This window comes from Carcharhinus amblyrhynchos, chromosome 3 (assembly GCF_965287045.1).
Source record: "Carcharhinus amblyrhynchos chromosome 3, sCarAmb.v2.hapA, whole genome shotgun sequence".
Lineage (NCBI taxonomy): Eukaryota > Metazoa > Chordata > Chondrichthyes > Carcharhiniformes > Carcharhinidae > Carcharhinus > Carcharhinus amblyrhynchos.
The window spans coordinates 22,847,927-22,868,689 of NC_137326.1; the positions used below are offsets into that span (position 1 = coordinate 22,847,927).

A 20,763-nucleotide genomic window follows, 5' to 3' on the forward strand; every position below is an offset into this window, starting at 1 on the left:
AGTTGGCAATAAGAGGGAAGGCCTGCACTAAGAGGTAGGGTTGTCTGGGATCAGAAGGGTTGGTGAAAGGGAGGGTCAGGAAGCAGGATGTGCAGTGAGTGGGAGGCTTGCTGAGAATGATCGGCAACAAACAAGAAGGTTGGCAAACGAGACAGGGAACAAACTAGGGATTGGCGTCCTGGAGAGGCAACAAACAAAAATGACAGTAAACCAGTTGAATGGAAAGCCAGTGAGCAAGAAAGCAAGCTAGGGATTGGAGTATTGGAGAGTCAGCGGACAGGAGTTAAGTTGAAGAAGTTAGAATATTTCTTTCATATTTTAAAATTTATTTTATATTAAATGTTACTTCATTTATGAATATAGGAATTTAAGCTGTAAAGTATTTCAACACAGTATAATTTAATGTTTTTTTCTGACCAGAGAGATCCTGCAGAACATAACTACATATTTTATTTATTACTGTCACAAGTAGACTTACGTTAACACTGCAATGAAGTTACTGTGAAAAGCCCTTGTCATCACACTCGGGCGCCTGTCCAGGTACACGGAGGGAGAATTTAGCATGGCCAATGCATCTAACCAGCACGTCCTTTGGACTGTGAGAGGAAACCAGAACACCCAGAGGAAACTCATTCAGACATAGAGAGAACGTGTAGATTCCGAGCAGACAGTGACCCAAATGGCGCTATGAGGTAACAGTGCCACTGTGCCTGATTCTCTTAATGTTGTTTCATTTACAGTCATACTTTTCAGGCAGCAAACTACAACATGAAGTAGGAATGACTTTTACTTCAAATTGCCCAGTTTTAAGCCATTTTGATTCAATGTTTGTCAATTTGGGTCATTTTGGGAAGGGGGGGTAGATAGATGATGATTTACAATTATTAGAAACAGGCTTACTACAAGATTGACTTTGGACAGTAGTTTGACCCTCAGCCTGACAAAAATCAACCTTTTAACATAGAAAGAGAGCCAATTACACGTGGTGAGCAGTTTGAGTATCACTGCTCTGACACACTGACCGATATGTGTCTAATCAATACTTCATGAGTCAAATTGATTTTGGACTAGTCCAGGTTGTTCTCATGACCTAATTTAAGATATCCAAAATATCACACTTTACTGAATGTACAAATTGTGCCGTATTTTTGGGGTTAGAGCTGTAACCTTATGTTATTGGTGTGAATTTTTTTCAATCAATATCCCATATTGCCACTTTTATATCAACATACCAGAGATGTTCTGGAGTAAGGAGCAAGCAGTTAGATGCCGTCTGTTTGATAATCTCTCTGAAATTAAGTTATGAAACTAAGCCGCTTTGAAAAGTGTCAGACTGAGTTTGTATTCCTTCTGAGCAGATTCTTATGCACCCTATTATTTTATGAGTGAGGTTAGAACTATGAGTGTCTTTATTGTGTGCTTGTCAGTCCCACGGCTGGGGTATGACATAGGTGGGGGCAAGAGGGGCAAGTGGAGTGGTGTTGGTGGTGTGGTCCAGTGCCAATATCGTGGATTATTTGAGTGGAATAAGAACTACTGTAACTGTCAATGGAAAGGAGCATTTGCTAAAATAATGTGTTACACAGTTCAGAATAAAAGCAATAGTTTCATTGTACTCTAGTTGTCAGATTACAGAATGTTCTAGAAACACCAGGATTCATTGCAAAGTAGTCTCACCATTTTTCAACTTTATATTCCTAATTTTTTAAAAAATTCATTTTGGGGATGTGGGCATTTCTCGCAAGACCAACAATTTTTGTCCATCAATAGTTGTCCTTTAGGCTAGAAAATGGCAGATCTTTGTCTTAAGTGTGCTCCCGCGTCACTGTTAGGTAGGGAGTTACAGGATGTTTGTCCAGGAAAGGTGATAAATGTGGTGATACGTGTATAAGGCAGAATGATGTGTGACTTGAAGAGAAACTTTAAGGTGGTGGTGTTCCCATACACTTTGCCACTGTCTTTCCAGGTAGTGGATTTCACAGTCTTGGTGCAATATGGGAAACTTTGGTGATTTGCTACACACTGCACACTCAGTACATTCTGCAGCTAGGGGGCTGATAGTAAACCCACAAGCTTTCGGAAACAATGTTCCTTCGTTAAATGTGTGGAAAGAGGAACCACACATCAAACTATAAATTTATTATATCAAACTATATTATATCAAACAATAAATTTGATAGTTTATACTATCAAATAAACTTGTTGGACTTTAACCTGGTGTTGTGCGACTTCTTACTGTGTTTATCCCAGTCCAACACCAGCATCTCCACATCATGTCTGCTCTAGTAGAAACAAAGGATGGCAAATAATGTAATTTTTCTTTGGAAATAAATTAAAATGAACAAACTGACCATTTAACCTAATGAATTTCATGTGAATAGGAATAACACAAGTAACTCCAACATCTGTTCAATTCTCAGTCTCTGCAAATGTGGCAATTCTTCAATTTAAATGGAAAAACAATTGAAAGAAACGATAGCACCTGCCACTCTACGGGCACATTGTGAAGGGCAGACTGGCCTCCCAAAGGTCGAGACAACTTGACAGATTCATCTATTAATGAATTTTTTTGGAAAACAGGCAACATATAAAATGACAAGTAAGTAAAGCCTAAAAGCCGTAATGAAAGAACATACACAAGCAGCTAAGCTCAGTGTGACCTGTAGCTTTCAAATTTTGTACTTATTGATTTCTCTTTCTAGCGGTAATTGGAAGCCATGCATTTGTCAATATGTCTCATGATTAAATGTAGCTTGTGCTCTGATTCTCTTTCCCCTTTGGCAGACGTTGCAGCTTTTATTCATAAACTAGTTTTAAATGTGCAGGAAAACACTAAACACCTGCACAGAATGTTCAGCAGGTCCAGCAGTGTTTGAACTTTTTAATAAAATGGTCTTTCTAGTAGATTCTAGTGGAGATTTCCTTTTGTAATTCATTCTGCTAATCAAAAAGCATATTTTAAAACAGTTTGTAAAAACCTATTTAGTGGAGCAGCTGGAGCAGTAAGCTCTGACACTGGGTGAGAACCCCCCCATCTCTCACCCATACAGCAGGATGGAGCAGAGTTGTTCAGACCCCTCTCTCACTTTGCCATAAACACGTCAGCATAAATTTCTCAGTAGCACCTGCAATTTCCACTGGAGTTGCATGGCAATAAAGCAGCAAGGCATTTGGAGAACATTTGGCCCTTTGTAGCTTTGTTTCACCAGCCATCTGTTTGTTTTTAAACATTGTTAAGTTCAATACATGGTGCAGTATATCCATCAGCTGGAATCACGATAAGACTTGAAACCAATTTTGTGTATGTACTGCGTAACGTGGAGCCTTAGGGGAAGAGAAATTGGTTGAGGCTGCTCGGGATTTCATGGATTCAACAGGCTGACCATTCTGTGAACATTGACGGTCTTCTTAACAAGGGCTTATCACTAGTTGGTAAGCCCCATCAATATGCAAACCAGATCCTAGAATATACATAAGACCCCTTTGCTATATAAGGTGGTTTGCCCTCTCTGACTAATTTTACTAGCAGCAAAAAATCACAAGGTTTTCAATTATTTTGTGGAGAATGAGTGGCCTGCAAGCCAGGAAGTGGATAAGGAAAGCAACGAAGGGCAAAGCTGTGTTTGAGCTTTGCCGCAGATGACTCAGATGAGCATTTTTATGGGGAAACCTACAAAAGAACACTGACAGGTATGCAAAGCACAGTACTTGATGCAGTAGGAACTTACCAGAATGTTTGCATTCAATGTTCACAGAGGAGAAAATACCAACTTGCCATTGGGCTTTGCACAAAGTTTGGATTCCATAAATTGCTATCACTGAATCCCCCACTATCAACATTCCTGGGGATTCCCATTGACCAGAAACTGAACTGGACTGGCCATATTAACACAATGGCTACCAAATCAGGTCAAATGCTAAGAAGGCTACTCACCATCTGAGTCTCCATTCTCCACTTGACCTGGATGAGTGCAGCTCCAACAACGCTCAGAAAGCTTGACGTCATCCAGGACAAAGCAGCCTGCTTGATTACTACCTCTTCCACAAACATTCAATCCCTTCACCTCTGACAAAGTGCAGCCGTGTGTACCATCTACAAGATGCACTGCAGGAACTCACCAAGGTTCCTCATGCGGCACCTTCCTAATTCATGACCACTACCATCGAGAAGGGCAAAAGCAGCAGATATCTGGGAACACCACCATTTGGAGGTTGCCCTCCAAGTCATTTATCATCCTGACTTGGATATATAATCACCATTCTTTCACTGTCGCTGGATCAAAATCCAGGAACTCCCTCCCTAACAGCACTATGCGTGTACCTATACCTCAGGGAAGGCAGCATTTCAAGAACGTGACTCACGACCACCTTCTCAAGGGCGACTAGGGATGGGCAATAAATGCTGGTCTAGCCAGTGACACCCATAATTCATAATTTTTGTTTTAAATTAAGCATGAATGCAACCAGCTCCAACAGCACAGTTTTGGACCCAATTATGATGTAGAGTCTGATGCACAGTTTTCATTGCAGCATTGGCAGACTCCACCAGAAGTCTGAATGCAGCAGTACATGCTCAGGCTGAAATGAAGCAAGGTCACTTTGCTGGAACACAACCTCAGACCACAACCAGCAAGGCTGTATATTACAGTGCGTAAAGGGGTTTGCATGGCTTTACAGCAGCCCGGCAACCTATCCTCCAGCAGATTACTAGAATTGCTGAGGTGCTACCCTGGGAAAGTGGCAGTGGTTCTATACAGCATGAACTTGCAGCACTCTCTGGATTAATTCTCTCACCCTTGCCTCTCTGCCATTGCCTGTGCTGTTTCTTGCCAGCCTTGTCAGCTCAACTGCTGCCAATCCATGTTAATATTGTACAATCCATGCCAAGCCTTTCAAATCCAGAGCTGCTCAAAGTAATCTATTTGCGTTCTCTTCCACTGACAGTCAGCAAACAGCCTTGCACCAGCCACACTCTCTGAGGTAACAGTGTGTAGAAGCACGAGGACAGGTAAAGGTACATGGAAGACAGACACTAAGGGAACGTAAAAGGGTTATTGGTTGACTTTTGTATGAACATAGAAGATAGAACACTACAGCACAAACAGGCCCTTCGGCCCACAGGTTGCGCCAATCACATCTATACCTACTAAGCCATAGATCTATCTATAACCTCCAATTCCATTAGATCCCATATACTCATCCAGAAGTCTTTTAAAAGACCCCAGCGAGTTTGCCTCTACCACCACTGACGGCAGCCGATTCCATTCACTCACCACCTTCTGAGTGAAAAACTTACCCCTAACATCACCTCTGTACTTGCTTCCCTGCACCTTAAATCTGTGTCCTCTCATAGCGACCATTTCAGCCTGGGGAAATAGCCTCTGAGAATCCACCCTATCTATTCCTCTCAACATCTTATAAACCTCTATCAGGTTGCCTCTCAACCTTCGTCTCTCCAGGGAGAAGAGTCCGAGCTCCCTCAAACTATCTTCATAAGGCATGCCTCCCAATCCAGGCAACATCCTTGTAAATCTCCTCTGCACCCTTTCCATAGCTTCCACGTCCTTCTTATAGTGAGGTGACCAGAACTGCGCACAGTACTTCAAGTGGGGTCTGACAAGGGTCTTATAAAGGTCTTATAAGGTTGCAGCATTACCTCCCGACTCCTAAACTCAATCCCTCGATTAATGAAGGCCAGTACACCATACGCCTTCTTGACCACGTCCTCCACCTGCGAGGCCGATTTAAGAGTCCTATGGACCCGGACCCTAAGATCCTTCTGCTCTTCAACACAGCTAAGACTCCTACCCTTGATATTGTATTCCTTCATCCCATTGGTCCTGCCAAAATGGACTACTACACATTTATCTGCATTGAAGTCCATCTGCCACTTCTCTGCCCAGTCTTGCATCCTATCTATGTCCCGCTGCAACTTCTGACATCCCTCCAGACCATCCACAACACCTCCAACCTTCATATTGTCGGCGAATTTACTAACCCATCCCTCCACTTCCTCATCCAGGTCATTTATGAAAATGACAAACAGCAAGGGTCCTAGAACAGATCCCTGGGGCACTCCACTGGTGACCGACCTCCATGCAGAAAAAGACCCATCCACAACCACTCTCTGCCTTCTGCAGGCAAGGCAGTTCTGGATCCACAAGGCCAAAGCCCCCTGGATCCCATGCCCTCTCACCTTCTCAATAAGTCTTGCATGGGGGACCTTATCAAACGCCTTGCTGAAGTCCATGTAAACCACGTCCGCTGCTCTTCCTTCGTCAATGTGTTCAGTCACATTTTCAAAGAACTGAACTAGGCTCGTAAGGCACAATCTGCCCTTGACGAAACCATGTTGACTATTTCTGATCATTCTAAACTTCTCCAAGTGCTCATAAATCTTGTCCCTCAGAAGCCTCTCCATCAACTTACCAACCGCTGAGGTCAGACTCACCGGTCGGTAATTTCCCAGGCTATCCCTGTTCCCTTTCTTGAAAATAGGAACCACATCCGCAATCCTCCAATCCTCCAGAACCTCTCCCGTCTCCAACGATGACGCAAAGATCATCGCCAGGGGCTCTGCAATCACTTCCCTCACCTCCCACAGTAACCTGGGGTACATCCCATCCGGTCCCAGCGACTTGTCTATCTTGATAGAGTTTAAAAATTCTAACACATCCTCTTCCTTAACATCCACATACTCAATCTTTTCAGACTGCCGCAAACCTGTAGTACAACCTCCCAGATTACTTTCCACCTTGAATACCGAGGCAAAGTACTCATTAAGCACCTCTGCCATTTCTTTCGGTTCCACACAGACTTTTCCCCCTTCACCTTTTATAGGTCCTATCCCTTCTCTTCTCATCCTTTTACTTTTCACATATTTGTAGAAGGCCTTGGGATTCTCCTTAATCTTACCTGCCAAGGCCTTCTCATGACCCCTTCTGGCTCTCCTAATTTCCTTTTTAAGCTCCTTTCTACAAGCCTTATACTCCTCTAGATCCTTAACATCTCCTAGCTCTCTGAACCTTTTATACACCTTTCTTTTCTTCCTGACCAGGTTCACCACGACCTTCGTGCACCACAGTTCCTGCGCCCTACCAAAACCTCCTTGTCTCATCGGAACGTTGTCGCGCAGAGCTCCAGTCAAACATTCCTTGAATATCTGCCACCTTCCTTCTGTACTTTTCCCCAAGAACGCCTCCTTCCAGTTTATTCGTCCAATTATCTGCCTGATGTCTTCATATTTCCCCTTACTCCAGACAAATACCTTCCTAGCCTGCCTGATCCTATCTCTTTCCAATGCTATCGTGAAGGAGATAGAATTATGATCTCCATCCCCAAGATGCTCTCCTACCGAGAGATCCGACACCTGTCCTGGTTCATTCGCCAGTACCAGGTCAAGTACAGCCTCTCCTCTCGTAGGCTTATCCACATACTGTGTCAGGAAACCCTCCTGAACACACCTAACAAACTCCTCCCCATCCAAACCCCTTACCCTTGGGATATTCCAGTCGATGTTTGGGAAATTAAAGTCTCCCATCATGACAACTCTGTTATTACTACATCTCTCTAGGATCTATTTCCCTATCTGCACCTCAACTTCCCTGTCACTATTGGGCGGCCTGTAGAAAACTCCCAGCAAAGTTATCGACCCTTTGCTGTTCCTAACTTCCACCCACAGAGACTCTGTAGACAGTCCCTCCACGGCAGCCTCCTTCTCTGCAGCCATGACTCTATCCCTGATCAATAGTGCCACTCCACCACCTCTTTTGCCCCCAACCCTGTCCTTCCTGAAGCATCTGAATCCTGGCACCTGAAGTACCCAGTCCTGTCCCTGAGATATCCAAGTCTCTGTAATGGCCACCACATCACATTCCCAAGCAGCAATCCACGCCCTAAGTTCATCTACCTTATTTACTACACTCCTGGTGTTAAAATAGACACATCTCAGCCCCTCAGTCTGGACATTTCTCTTCTCCACCACCTGTCTAACCTCCCTCTCATACTGTCTACAGTCCTTCCCTACCCGGGAGCTAACCTCCTCGGCCTCAGTCTCCTCATCTCTGTTCCCTCCCCCCAACCTTTCTAGTTTAAAGTCCCCCCAGTAGCCCTAGCCAGTCTTCCGCCAAGATATTGGTCCCCCTGGGATTCAAGTGCCACCCGTCTTTACTGTACAGGTCACAGCTGCCCCTAAAGAGGTCCCAATGATCCAGGAACCGGAATTCCTGCCCCCTGCTCCAGTCCCTTAGCCATGCATTCACCCTCCACCTCATTCCATTCCTGCTCTCATTCTCCCGCGGCGCAGGCAGCAATCCTGAGATTACTACCTTCGCATTCCTCTTTCTCAGCTGCCTACCCAGTTCCCTATAATCCCTTTTCATGACTGCTTCCCTCTTCCTGCCTATGTCAGCAGTACCTATATGAACCACAACCTACGGTTCTTCACCCTCCCCTTTCAGGATGTCTGGGACGCGTCCAGAGACATCCCGGATCCCAGCTCCAGGGAGACAAACCACCATCCGCGACTCCCGTCTGTGTCCGCAAAAACGCCTGTCTGATCCCATCACTATGGAGTCCCCTATTAGTACTGCCTTGCTGCTTTCTTTCTTAGTTTTTTGAAGTACTGGCTCAGCTCCAGAGAGCTGGCCACCACTGCCTCTCTCAGATGAGCTGTCCCCCCCCGCAGTACTCAGACAGGAGTACTTATTTTGAAGGGGGACATCCACCGGCGTGCTCTCCATCACCTGAGGTTTCCCCTTCCTAATAGTTACCCACGTGCCTTCTTCCCATTGCCCTGGTGTGACCACTTGCCAATAGCTCCTATCAATTATCTCCTCATTCTCTCTAATGAGACAAAGGTCCTCAAGCTGAATTTCCAGTTCCTTTACCTGGATGCATATTGAAAGATTTGATTTATAAATTTAGCTTGGAATATTTATTTTGTGGTAGCTTCTATTTTTCTTTCAGTCCAAGGCTGGTTGGTGACAAAGAGTAATGAAGGTGTTGCTGAATGGGAAATTGGGTTGCAATTGGAGAAATTCACGGACAACGAGGCAGAAGTGGCTGTCTAGGTTGCCTCCTCTTACTTCTCCTTCTCCTGAGCATTTGTCATATTACTGATGCCAATGGCTGTCCTGCTAGATGGCAAGCTCTTAGAACCATATAGCACAGAACAGGTCCCTCAGTCTATCAAGTCTGCACCATAGAGTCATAGAATCCCAAAAGTGCACAAGAGGCTATACAGCCCATCGGATCTGCGCAGACTCTCTGACAGTGTATTACCCAGGCCCTCTCCTCACCCTATCCCTGTAACCCCATACATTTGCCATGGACAATCCCACCAAACCTGCACATCTTTGGACTGTTGGGGGAAACAAAGCATCCGAAGGGAACCCATACAGACAGAGGGAGAATGTGCAAACTCCACACATTAGGTCACCCAACACTGGAATCGAACTCGGGTCCCTGGAACTGTGAGGCAGCAATGTTAATCACTGTGCCACCACGTCGACCCGACTCTCACTCTTGCAACACCCAACTCTCCAAGGTACAGCAGGGCTCCACCAGAACAGTCAAGGTAGTGGAAGTGTATGCTGGTGGTCTGAGCTGTCACATTTCTTGTGGCAGCATGGCTTTTGCTGAATGCATTCTGTTCGTGTGCGTGTGTGGGTGGGTGGCTTGTGCATCGGGGTCATCATCAGCTATGTGTTTAGTGACGAGACCTTGCCTACAAAAAGTTAATACTTTAATTGGGGTGTCTGTCCTTTGAACAGTGGCACTACTAACCCGTGTCTCATGCCAGAACTTTCAGGTTGACGGCAGGACTGTAGAGTGAATGTGATAGAATGTGATAGTCTACAAAGGGGAAACAAGGGTAAGGGTGGGAGAAAAAATATCAAGAATGACCTGTGACCAGAGAATCATGCATGGCACAGTGATTAGCACTGCTGCTTCACAATGCCAGGGACCTGGGTTCAATTCCCGGTTTGGGTCACTGTTTGTATGGAGTCTGCATGTTCTCCCTGTGTCTGTGTGGGTTTCCTCTGAGTGCACCAGTTTCCTCCCCCCATCCAAAAGGTGTGCTGGTTCATTGGATATGCTAAATTCTCCCTCAATGAACCTGAAGAGGCGCTGGAGTGAGGTAACTAGGGGATTTTCACAGAAACTTCATTGTAGTGTTAATGTAAGCTTACTTGTGACACTAATAAATAAACTTTAAACAATCCCCCCTCCCCCATTCAACTGCACTGACAGGCAAAAGTTATAATATAAATCAGAATGATAGAAGGAAGATATTTATCAACACAGCGTTTATTGGATCAGTGAAACATTTAACAAAGTGACACCAAAGGGCCCAGAAGAGGTTCACAAGAATGATCCCTGGAATGAAGAGCTTGTCATATGAGGAATGGTTGATGACTCGGGGTCTGTACTCGCTGGAGTTTAGAAGGTTGGGGGGGGGGCGCGGGAGGGATCTTATTGAAACATACAGGATACCTGGACAGAGTGGACGCGAAGAGGATGTTTCCACCAGTAGGAAAAACTAGAACCAGGCAGCACAATCTCAGGCTAAAGGGGCAATCCTTTAAAACAGAGATGAGGAGGAATTTCTTCAGCCAGGGAGTGGTGAATCTGTGGAAGTCTTTGCCACAGAAGGCTGCGGAGGCCAGGTCATTGAGTGTCTTTAAGACAGAGATAGATAGGTTCTTGATTAATGGGGGGGGGGGGGGGGGGAAGTTCAGGGGTAATGGGGATAAGGCAGGAGAATGGGGATGAGAAAAATATTAGCCATGATTGAATGGCAGAGCAGACTCGATGGGGTGAGTGGCCTAATTCTGCTCCCATGTCTAATGGTCTTGAGGTTTTAAAATGCTGGCAAATCTCAACAAGTCTGAAGGCATCCCTGGAGAGACAATGATGCTGTCAGACCTGCTGAGATTTTCCAGCATTTTCTCTTTCAGATTCCAGCACCCGCAGTATTTTTGCTTTCACTTGACAGAGGTGTGCATTCTGCTGCATCCTCCGAGTTGCACAGTCTGTGGTCGCGGTCTCTCACAGACGCTCAGTGTGTGTGTGCGTGTGTAGCTGGCCACGCGGAACTGTGAGTGACCTGCGGAGGGTTACCCGGGCGCGCGGCGGCGCGGCGGAGGAGGGTGGTGCGGTCTGTTGCTGGGCGACCGGCAGTTACAGTGACACTTGTGGCGGGGAGAAGGTGGGAGGGAAGTGGCTGCAGTGTCCGGAGCCCAAGGGGCAGCTGCCCAGGCCGCAACTCCTGTCTGTTGACCTGTGTTGTTGTTCTCTGCAGTATTGGTTTATTTGACACCCCTTCCCCTTTATTTACAAAACACAAAGGTCAATTATTTTGTTCCATTTTCAGAAATGGAAAGGGTGAGTCTGGATGGCACACAGTGTATAAACACTGTTTAAAAAAAAGTGTGTCTGAACTGAACTATTCTGCTAGTGACATTAATCATTGTAAAGAAAGTTTGAACTGAACTTTCCGCCTCTGCCATTAACCAACGTAAAGAAAGTTTGTCTGAACGACATTATTCTACCTGTGACATTAAGCTCTGTAAAAGTTTGAACTGCATTATTTCTGCCTCTGACATTAAGCACTGTAGAGAAAGTTTGTCTGAACTGCACCATTTTGCCTCCAGTGACAATTGCTATATTTTCCTCTGTTCTTCCTTCGCCAGGAGGATCCGACCCAAGGGGATGAGAGCGACGCCACCGAAGACAAGGATGCAAAAGTCACTGTCGGTGTCCTTGAGCAAAGGACACCGGACCCGAGCGGTCAGACCGAAGCGAGCGGCTCAGAACTTACCCAGTTCCCCCTGTCCAGCAGCTCGGTGTTCAGCCCGGTTTCCCAGCTGGATGCCTCGACGTTCAGCTCGGGTCCTGTGACTAGGAACCCGAGCCTGAGCCCGGATGCCCAGCTCAGGAGCACGAGTCCCCAGCCCAGGAGCACAGCTTCGAGTGCAGTCGTCCAGGACATCACCGTCTCCTCTGACAAGAACGTCACTGCATCCCCTTCTCGCCAGGTCAAGTTCACTGTGACTCTAACACTGGCCGTTCCGAGCGGTATGTGATTAGAAGCATCCCTGTCAGTTCCTGAAGAGGTTGAGTTTTCTGACTGCATAGTTCAAGGACTTCCCAGTTGCAATCTCTTGTGTCTCTTAAAGTTTATTTATTAGTCATAAGTAGTCTTACATTCACATTGCAATTAAGTTATTGTGAAAAAACCCGTAGTTGCCACACTCAGGCATCTGTTCAGGTATACTGAGGGAAAATTGAACATGGCCAATTCACCCTACCTGCACGTCTTTGGAGTGTGGGAGGAAACCCACGCAGACACGGGAAGAATATCTGTGTGGAGTTTGCACAATGACCCAAGCCAAGAATCAAACTTAGGTCCCTGGTGTGAGGCAGCAGTGCTAACCACTGTGCCACAGTGCCATACTTCCTTCTGGTTTTCACAGTTTCAGCCTTATTATGTCTTAAAGTGAATTATTCTAATAGTTTATTATTAAATTGCCTGGAAAGCCAATGATGGATCCTATTAATAGACATATGACACAATCACATAATTCACACAGAGTTGTTTTCTAAGTCATGGCTAGCATGTCATGTCACAGACCGTTCAAACACCTTCCTTCGTCAAAATGCCAGTTTCCTTGACCCTAATGGATTTTCTAATCTTTGAGAAGCCATGTGGCTAATAATACAGGAATGATTAAAAACATAAATTTGATATTAGCATTAAAAATATTTCACGCGTTCATTTAAAAATCCTCTTTCTGCTATTTTAGTGGGAGCATTAACACCACATGGTTAATTTGATGTAGGTTATTAATCCCACATGGTTAATAATGGCAAATAAGATATGCTAATAATATTGCCAACAATATTTTTCCCTTGAGCACAAAATAAAGAGGAAATTAAAGGGATTCCAATTATATATAAAAGATTATGACCCAACTTATTGTGTAATAAACATGTCTTTTGTAACACCAAGATTTGTAAAATTGAAAGGACCCAAAGTTCCACTGATTTGAGATGGCTGTTAAATTCGTGCAAGAGTGGGGAAGGTGGTGGTGCGGGGGGGGGGGGGGGGGGGGGGTGGCGGGGTTGCAATATTAGTCTTGGAAGTGGGATGTTTCCCATGCACCTTTTAATTCCATTAATGACAATGTTCAAATTATAGTTTCTGTTCAGACAATGACCTTTGTAAAAATATCCCCCAAAACTGAGCACTTTTAAGTAGATTTGCTCCATAATTATGATCAGTGCATCTGGAGTTTTATGAATTAACAGTTATATACATTGTTATGCTATGTATATAGCATATAAGGGGGTGATCTTATAGAGGTCTATAAAATAATGAGGGGCACAGATCAGCTAGATGGTCAATATCTTCTCCCAAAGGTAAGGGAGTCTAAAACCAGAGGGCATAGGTTTAAGTTGAGAGGAGAGAGATACAAGTGTCCAGATGGGCAATTTTTTCACACAGAGGGTGGAGAGTGTCTGGAACAAGCTGCCAGAGGTAGTAGTAGAGGTGGGTACAATTTTATCTTTTAAAAAGCATTTAGATAGTTACATGGGTATGATGGATATAGAGGGATAGGGGCCAAATGCAGGCAATTGAGATTAGCTTTGGGGGTTTTAAAAAGGAGGGCGACATGGACAAGTTGGGCCGAAGAGTCTGTTTCCATGCTGTAAATCTCTATGACTCTATGTTGAGGTTTATCACTTGATTGTATGTGGTGCAATGCATTTTGTGGCAGTATTTATTTTTGATAGTATAAGCATTTTATTTTATTAACTATGCAACATGCATTTATTTTTTAGACCATGAAAGTGATAAAACGAAACCTCTCAAGTCGAAATCAATGAGGACGATGGAAGCATCAAAACCCCATAAGTATTATCACTTGGAATGGTCTCTTCTCCCAAATACCGAAACAACAAAATTTGATATAGTGACTTTTGGATCAGCTGCTAAGATCTATATGGGAAATGACAGTCAGGTAGATTTTTTTTTAGAAGTCATGCAACAATTATCAATTTGGGGATAAAGTAGGATACATATGAGTCAGTTAGCTCAGTTGGCTAAATGGCTGGTTTGTGACACAGTAATGCCAACAGTGCAGGTTCAATTCCTGTACTGCCTGGGGTTATTCATGAAGGCCCTGCTTTCTCAAGCTTGCGTCTTGCCTGAAGTGATCCTTGGGTTAAATCACCACCAGTCAACTCTCCCCCACCTCAGGAGGGAGATCAGCTTATAGTCATCTGGGACTATGGCAACTTTATCTTTATGTACGAGTGAAAGATGGGATTTTGTGTTCATTTTATCTTCCTGAAGAAGATGTAAGTGCATAGAAATAAACAAAACTGTACAATTTGTAGCTGCAGGCTGCATGCTCATTGCTTTGCTTTGCCCCTCACTCCCAATATTGTTGTCTGAATCCAACCATTCAGTTCCTGCAGACTTCTCCCAGTTCAGAGGCTTTTCAATCTGTATCTCTGGCTCCTCAATCTTCTCTTTCCTACTGTGTTGTCCTTGTTGATGGTGCAGCCCATTCTCCCCTTTGCCACTTGCCCACTTGCCATTTGCCATCTTGTTATTGACTGCTCCAATTCTCGACACCAGCCGTTCAGTCCTTATCAGATTATATTTAGAACTTTATAACCTTTCAGTAATAGCAGCACAATTCCGACCAGTGTAGAAAGATACAGATACATTTGAATCCTAAGCCACCAGAAGTATTATTAAATGTTTTGAGCTAGGCCTTCCTTCCACTGAACATTTATTAATATAAGCCCTACTGAGTAGCACGTCCAGAATCCCTGTGCCTTTTTCTGTGCGCGTACCTCTATGACTCTAATGATAATGACATATAAGACAACTATGCAAAGAGATATAGGTAATCTGACTGGGTGAGGGTTTGGCAGATGGAGTACAATGTTGGTAAATGTGAGGTCATCCATTTTGGTAGGAATAACAGCAAAATGGACTATTATTTAACTGGTAAAAAAGTGCAGCATACTGCTGTACAGAGGGACCTAGGTGTCTTTGTGCAGGAATCTCAAGGTGTTAGTTTGCAGGTGCAGCAAGTAATTAAGAAGGCAAATTGAATTTTGTTCTTTATTTCTAGAGGAATGGAGTTTAAAACCAGCGAGGTTATGTTGCAGCTGTATAAGGTGTGGTGAGGCCACACCTAGAGTACTGTTTACAATTTTGGTCTTCTTACTTGAGAAAGGATATACTGGCACTGGCGGGGGTGCAGAGGAGATTCGCTAGGTTGATTCCAGAGTTGTGTGTCGGCTTATGAGGAAAGACTGGGTTGACAGGGCTATACTCATTGGAATTCAGAAGAATGAGGGGAGATCTGATAGAAATATATAAAATTATGGAGGAAATAGATAAGATAGAAGCAGGAAAGTTGTTTCCACTGGCAGGTGAAACTAGAACTAAGGGACATAGCCTCAAAATAAAGGGAAGCAGATTTAGGACTGAGTTGAGGAGAAACTTCTTCACACAAAGGGTTGTGAATCTGTGGAATTCCCTGTCCAATAAAGCAGTTGAAGCTACCTCATTGAATGTTTTTAAGGCAAGAATAAATAGATTTTTGAACAGTGAAGGAATTAAGGGTTATGGTGAACAGGCGGATAAGTGGAGATGAGTCCATGAAAAGATCAGCCATGATCTTATTGAATGGTGGAGTAGGCTTGAGGGGCCAGATGGCCTATTCCTGCTCCTAGTTCTTATATTCTTACATAGGAAATTCCTAATGCAATTATGTTATTGCAATGTTTTTGATGATGATTTTTGCTCCTATTTCTTATATTCCTAATTTTTTATGTCATTTCCAAAGAAAGGTACAAACTCCAAACATCAAAACCATAGTTGGCACAGTGGTTGGTACTGCTGCGTCAGCGCACCAGGCTTCAATTCTGGCCTCAGATAACTGTGTGGTATTTACACATTCTCCTTGTGTCTGCATGAGTTTCCTCTGGCAGCTCTAGTTTCCTCCCACAGTTCAAAAATGTGCAGGTTAGGTGAATTGGCCATGCTAAATTTATGACATGGTGACTAGTGGATTAATGTGTAGGGCCTGGATGGGATTGTTGTTGGTGCAGGCTCAGTGGGCCTCCTTCTGCACTATTGTCTCCTCTTCTTTTCTTGTGCATGGCTTGTTCATTTCAGTTGTGGAGATGCTGGTATTGGACTGGGGTAAACTGTTCATTTCAGTGCATGGTATCTTTAAATTTTAATGTGATATTTTAAGATATGCGGGTTAGGTAGATTGGCCATGCTAAGAAATTGTTCCTTAGTGTCCAGGGATACGTAGGTTAGAGGGATTAGTGGGTATAATATGTAGGGACATAGGGGTAGGGCCTGGGTGGGATTGTGTTCGGTGCAGACTCGATGGGCCGAAGGGCCTCTTTCTGCACTGTAGGGTTCTGTGAAAAAAAAATATTGATTTGCGGGTTACCTGTATAGTAAGTTCCAGGTTGCCATGCACACGTGAAGCTTCAAAGGAAGATTGATCATGACCTATTTCCCTTTACAGATGCTGATTGATCTGCAGTATATTTCCAGTAATTTCTGGGTTTTTTTCTGTCTTTCATTTTTAACACTTCAAAGATTAGGTTTTTGTTTGTTCTTTTACTGTAACTGTAATCTGCCCTTTGTTTAATCTTTGATTTAATTACCTGGAGTTAGGAATTGGCATTACTACATTTCCTATTACTATGTACACTAACACCAACAGCTTGCACATATATCACATCTTTAACATACAACTTGCATTTATATTTAATCTTTAACAAAGAAAATGTCCCGAGGCCCACAGGGACAGCATGGTGGTACAGTGGTTAGCACTGCTGCCTCACAGCACCAGAGACCCAGGTTTGATTCCTGGCTTGGGTCACTGTGTGAAGTTTGCACATTCTCCCATGTCTGCGTGGGTTTCCTCCGAGTGCTCTGGTTTCCTCCCACAGTCCATAGTTGTGCAGGTTAGGTAACTGGCTACGCCAAGTTCTCCCTTAGTGCACCCGAACAGGCGCCAGAAGCTGGGAGTAACTTCTATGAATAACGTACAGGACTAGATGAAGTTACAGAGATAGCAAAGGACAAGACTATGGTGTCACTTAAATACAAGGAAGATGATTTTAATTTAGAGGTGTTAAGGCATGGTAAGCTATTTTAGGCCAGTGATGATAGGAGTATAAGGCAAATGAAAATTTGTATAGGATAGGACACAGCTTTTTGGATGAGCAGAAATTTCAAAGTTGAAAACTGGAAGCTCTGTCAGGAGAATACTAAAATAAACACGTGGAACTGAAAAAGCCAGGAAGATGCCTTTCTAGCTCTGTCATTTTGTGAATCTCATGAGATTCCATCCTCAACCCTCTCATCCATGTGCTGACCGTTGGACGCATCATTTGAAAACCTGGGGTAAGCATTGCCAAATAGGGCTGCACTTTATGTGCCCCTGCTAAGGTGTTTTTTTGGCAGGGGAGAGGAATGTAAAATGCCCACTCTGTCATCATCTCGTCCAACATCCCTCCCCCGAGATCACCCCCATAAGAGATAGGCGGGTGCCAAAATTGGCAACCCACCCGCCATATGTAAACAAATAAGGGTCAATTAGTCTCATTACCAAGACAATACGCTCCCTGTGCCATACAATGTTTGACATGGGCAGGAGTGGGCAGCCTGATTTAAAAAGAAATCTCCTCAAAGGGCAGGGAGAAAGGGAGGGGGTTCTATCTTCGGAGGCTGATCTTTGGTAATTGGCGGTGTGCCCCTCCCAGCTCCCCCAAAGATGTAACCCCCCTCCCCTCCTTTCTTCCTATCACCCACACTCTCCCCTGTGTAATATTCAGCCCATGATGATACTCAGCTCTTCATCTCTACTATGTCTTAGGCTACCTGTTGCATAATTTGTTTTGGAAAATTGGGAATTTCTTTCACCAAAGTATTGGAAAGACTAAGACAGGACAGTTGTTGGATATATATGGTGGTGGAAAGGAAACCAGCAATTCAGTTTGGAAAAATGCCAAAAAGCTCAAAACAGTGCTAAGGGAAGAGAATAGATTGTGTGCGGGATGGAGAGCTGAAGACAATGGGGATGATTTTCCGGCCCCATTCGATGCTGACACATATCCTGCTATGGCTGGAAACTGTCACAAGGAGGCCATAACGGGATTTGTGATTGGTGGGGGATCTCAGTCTGAGATCTTTTCTGCCCCTGCCGGCAACGTCATCAGGTTCACTCCCAACACGGGCATGAACCTGATCACTTCTCACTTAAATGCATGAGGAGCTGATGGCCTAGTGGTATTATCACTAGACTGTTAATCCAGAAAGTCAGCTAATGTTCTGGGGATCCTGCCACCTCGGTGGTGGAATTTGAATTCAATAAAACAAATCTGGAATTAAGAACCTTCTGATTACCATAATACCATTGTCGATTGTCAGGAAAAACCCATCTAGTTCTCTAATGTCCTTTAGGGAAGGAAATCTGCCATCTTTATCTGGTCTGGCCTGAAGGTGACTCCAGAGCCACAGCAATGTGGTTGACTCTTCACTGCTCTCCAAGGGCAACTCGGGAAAAGCAATACATGCTGTCCAGCCAGCAATGCCAATGTCCTTCAAATGAATAATAATTAAAAAATTAAATACGTTAAAATGATTTAACAACGTATCTTCTGGGAATGTCATGTGCTCCTGTCCACCAGTGTGATGTAATACTGGCAGGAATCTCTTTTGGAGACCAGACATGATGACCATTCTGGGAGGTTGGAGTCCAGTGTAGCCTTTGGGTGATCAGGGACCTGGCATTCTGGCACCGCCAGGTTGACGTTGCCAATGAATGGGGCCAGAAGGGGCAGGGCCTATAGGCAACCCCATAGCAGACGTTCGTTTCACAGGTGGGGGTGGAGTAGGGGGAATGCCAATGCTCCAATTTCAGGCTAATGCCCTGATGCCGCTGAATGGGGGAAGATAGGGTGGTATCTTTAATGTGGATTTGAACTCAGGATGCTCTTTCAAAAGGGCATGCCGATCTCCATGCTGGCATCTTTAGATCCTGCCCTTCTCTATGATGCTGCAAACCTGTTTTAAATGGCAAAGTGCAGGAGGATGTGGATGGAAAACCTGTCTTCCTCTCTGGGGAGAAAGAGTCTGGTCTTTTGTCAGAACCTGACACTTTGGCTAGAATGCTCTGACCATGCCTGAAGCTGGGATTCTCCAGCTTTGCCACAGTGAATGGAGATTTGGTTGAGCACCAAGTTCTCTGTTCTCACTGGTAGCGGCAGTGCAGCATGCGAGACCAGAGAATTCCAGCCTTTACCATTTTTTAGGAAAATTCCACCCATTGGCTTTAATCTTCCCAATGTTTAGTGGGAAGGCATTGCCAAAATTTCTCAATTCACAAATTGTGATCATCAATTGTGATGAGAGGTAGAATTGAGTATCACTGATGCAAATGTGGCTATTGCCCCAGTTTTGTGCATGATAGATTGGACTATTCTAGCCTGGGAGGCAGAAGCCCATAAAATTGTGAGGGAAGGTGGGGGGATTGGAGTGCCCATCGCCCTCCCTCTGCCATGGGCATTTTACCAGCAATATGGAAGATGGCGGATGGCCCTCTTGCCCAGAAGCCAATTGCACCATTTTATTGCCGATTAAAAGCCTTTTCCCACTGCTGTTGGCTTTTCATCAGCGATGGGTGGGTCCTACACTATATAGAAAAAGTACCAAGTGAAACCTGGCAGCTCCCCTGTGGACTTGGAGTGGGACCTTCCTCATCAGATACTCTGTGGCCCACGTAGGGACCACATGCTGTGACACTCCCACAGTCTCACAAACTCCTTCCACTTGCTGCAACAAACCTGTTGGTCCCAGTGACCCCAGACTCAATGTAAATAGTTTACGGGGGTGGACTGCTCCTATAAAATCCATGAGCTGTGCCAGTCCAAGCGGTGGCCACCATCCCTGATAGCACTGGCAGGGCAATGAACTTCCAGCTCTCCCATTGACTGATATAAGAACATAAGAACATAAGAAATAGGAGCAGGAGTAGGCCATCTGGCCCTTCGAGCCTGCCCCGCCATTCAATAAGATCATGGCTGATCTGTCGTGGCTCAGTTCCACTTTCCCGCCCTCTCCCCATAACCCTTAATCCCCTCTCTTATCAAAAACCCATCAACCCGCTTCTTAAAAATATTTAGCGAGGCAGCCTCCACCACTTCAACGGGCAGAGAATTCCAGAGATTCACCACCCTTTGAGTGAAGAAGTTCCTCCTCAACTCCGTTCTGAACTGCCCCCCCTTTATCTTGAGGCTGTGCCCCCTAGTCCTACTGTCTTTTTTGAGCGGGAAGAGTCTTTCCACCTCTATCCTATCCATCCCATTCATCATCTTATACGTCTCAATGAGATCTCCCCTCATTCTTCTAAACTCTAACGAGTACAAGCCTAGTTTATTCAGCCTCTCCTCATAGCTCAACCCCCTCAACTCCGGTATCAGCCTAGTAAACCTCCTCTGCACTCCCTCCAAGGCCAAAATATCCTTGCGCAGGTGCGGCGCCCAAAACTGCACACAGTACTCCAGCTGCGGCCTCACCAATGCCCTATACAGCTGCAGCAAGACCTCCCTACTTTTATATTCTCTTGGAAGTAGGCTCTCATTCTCCATTTTGGCATGAAACCCAAAGAAAATTAACTTGTTGCTGGACAGCTGAGAAGTGCATCT

At 44.7% G+C, this 20,763-nt stretch overlaps 1 protein-coding gene across 1 annotated transcript; it reads left to right on the forward strand.

The window, feature by feature from the left end:
• The first annotated feature begins 11,224 nt into the window (after positions 1-11,224).
• On the forward strand, positions 11,225-14,351 carry LOC145341361 (uncharacterized). The gene is made up of 3 exons (XM_080186290.1): positions 11,225-11,388; positions 11,697-12,081; positions 13,849-14,351. The coding sequence occupies exons 1-3, from the start codon at positions 11,380-11,382 to the stop codon at positions 14,073-14,075; spliced, it is 621 nt and encodes a 206-aa protein (XP_080042416.1). The 5' UTR covers positions 11,225-11,379; the 3' UTR covers positions 14,076-14,351.
• The last annotated feature ends 6,412 nt before the right edge of the window (positions 14,352-20,763 follow it).

What these genes read in the sequence shown, in the direction of transcription:
- LOC145341361 (XM_080186290.1), top strand. An exon ending in AACACTGGCCGTTCCGAGCG is followed by an intron (nt 12,082 to 13,848) that starts GTATGTGATTAG and finishes TTTATTTTTTAG; the next exon opens with ACCATGAAAGTGATAAAACG.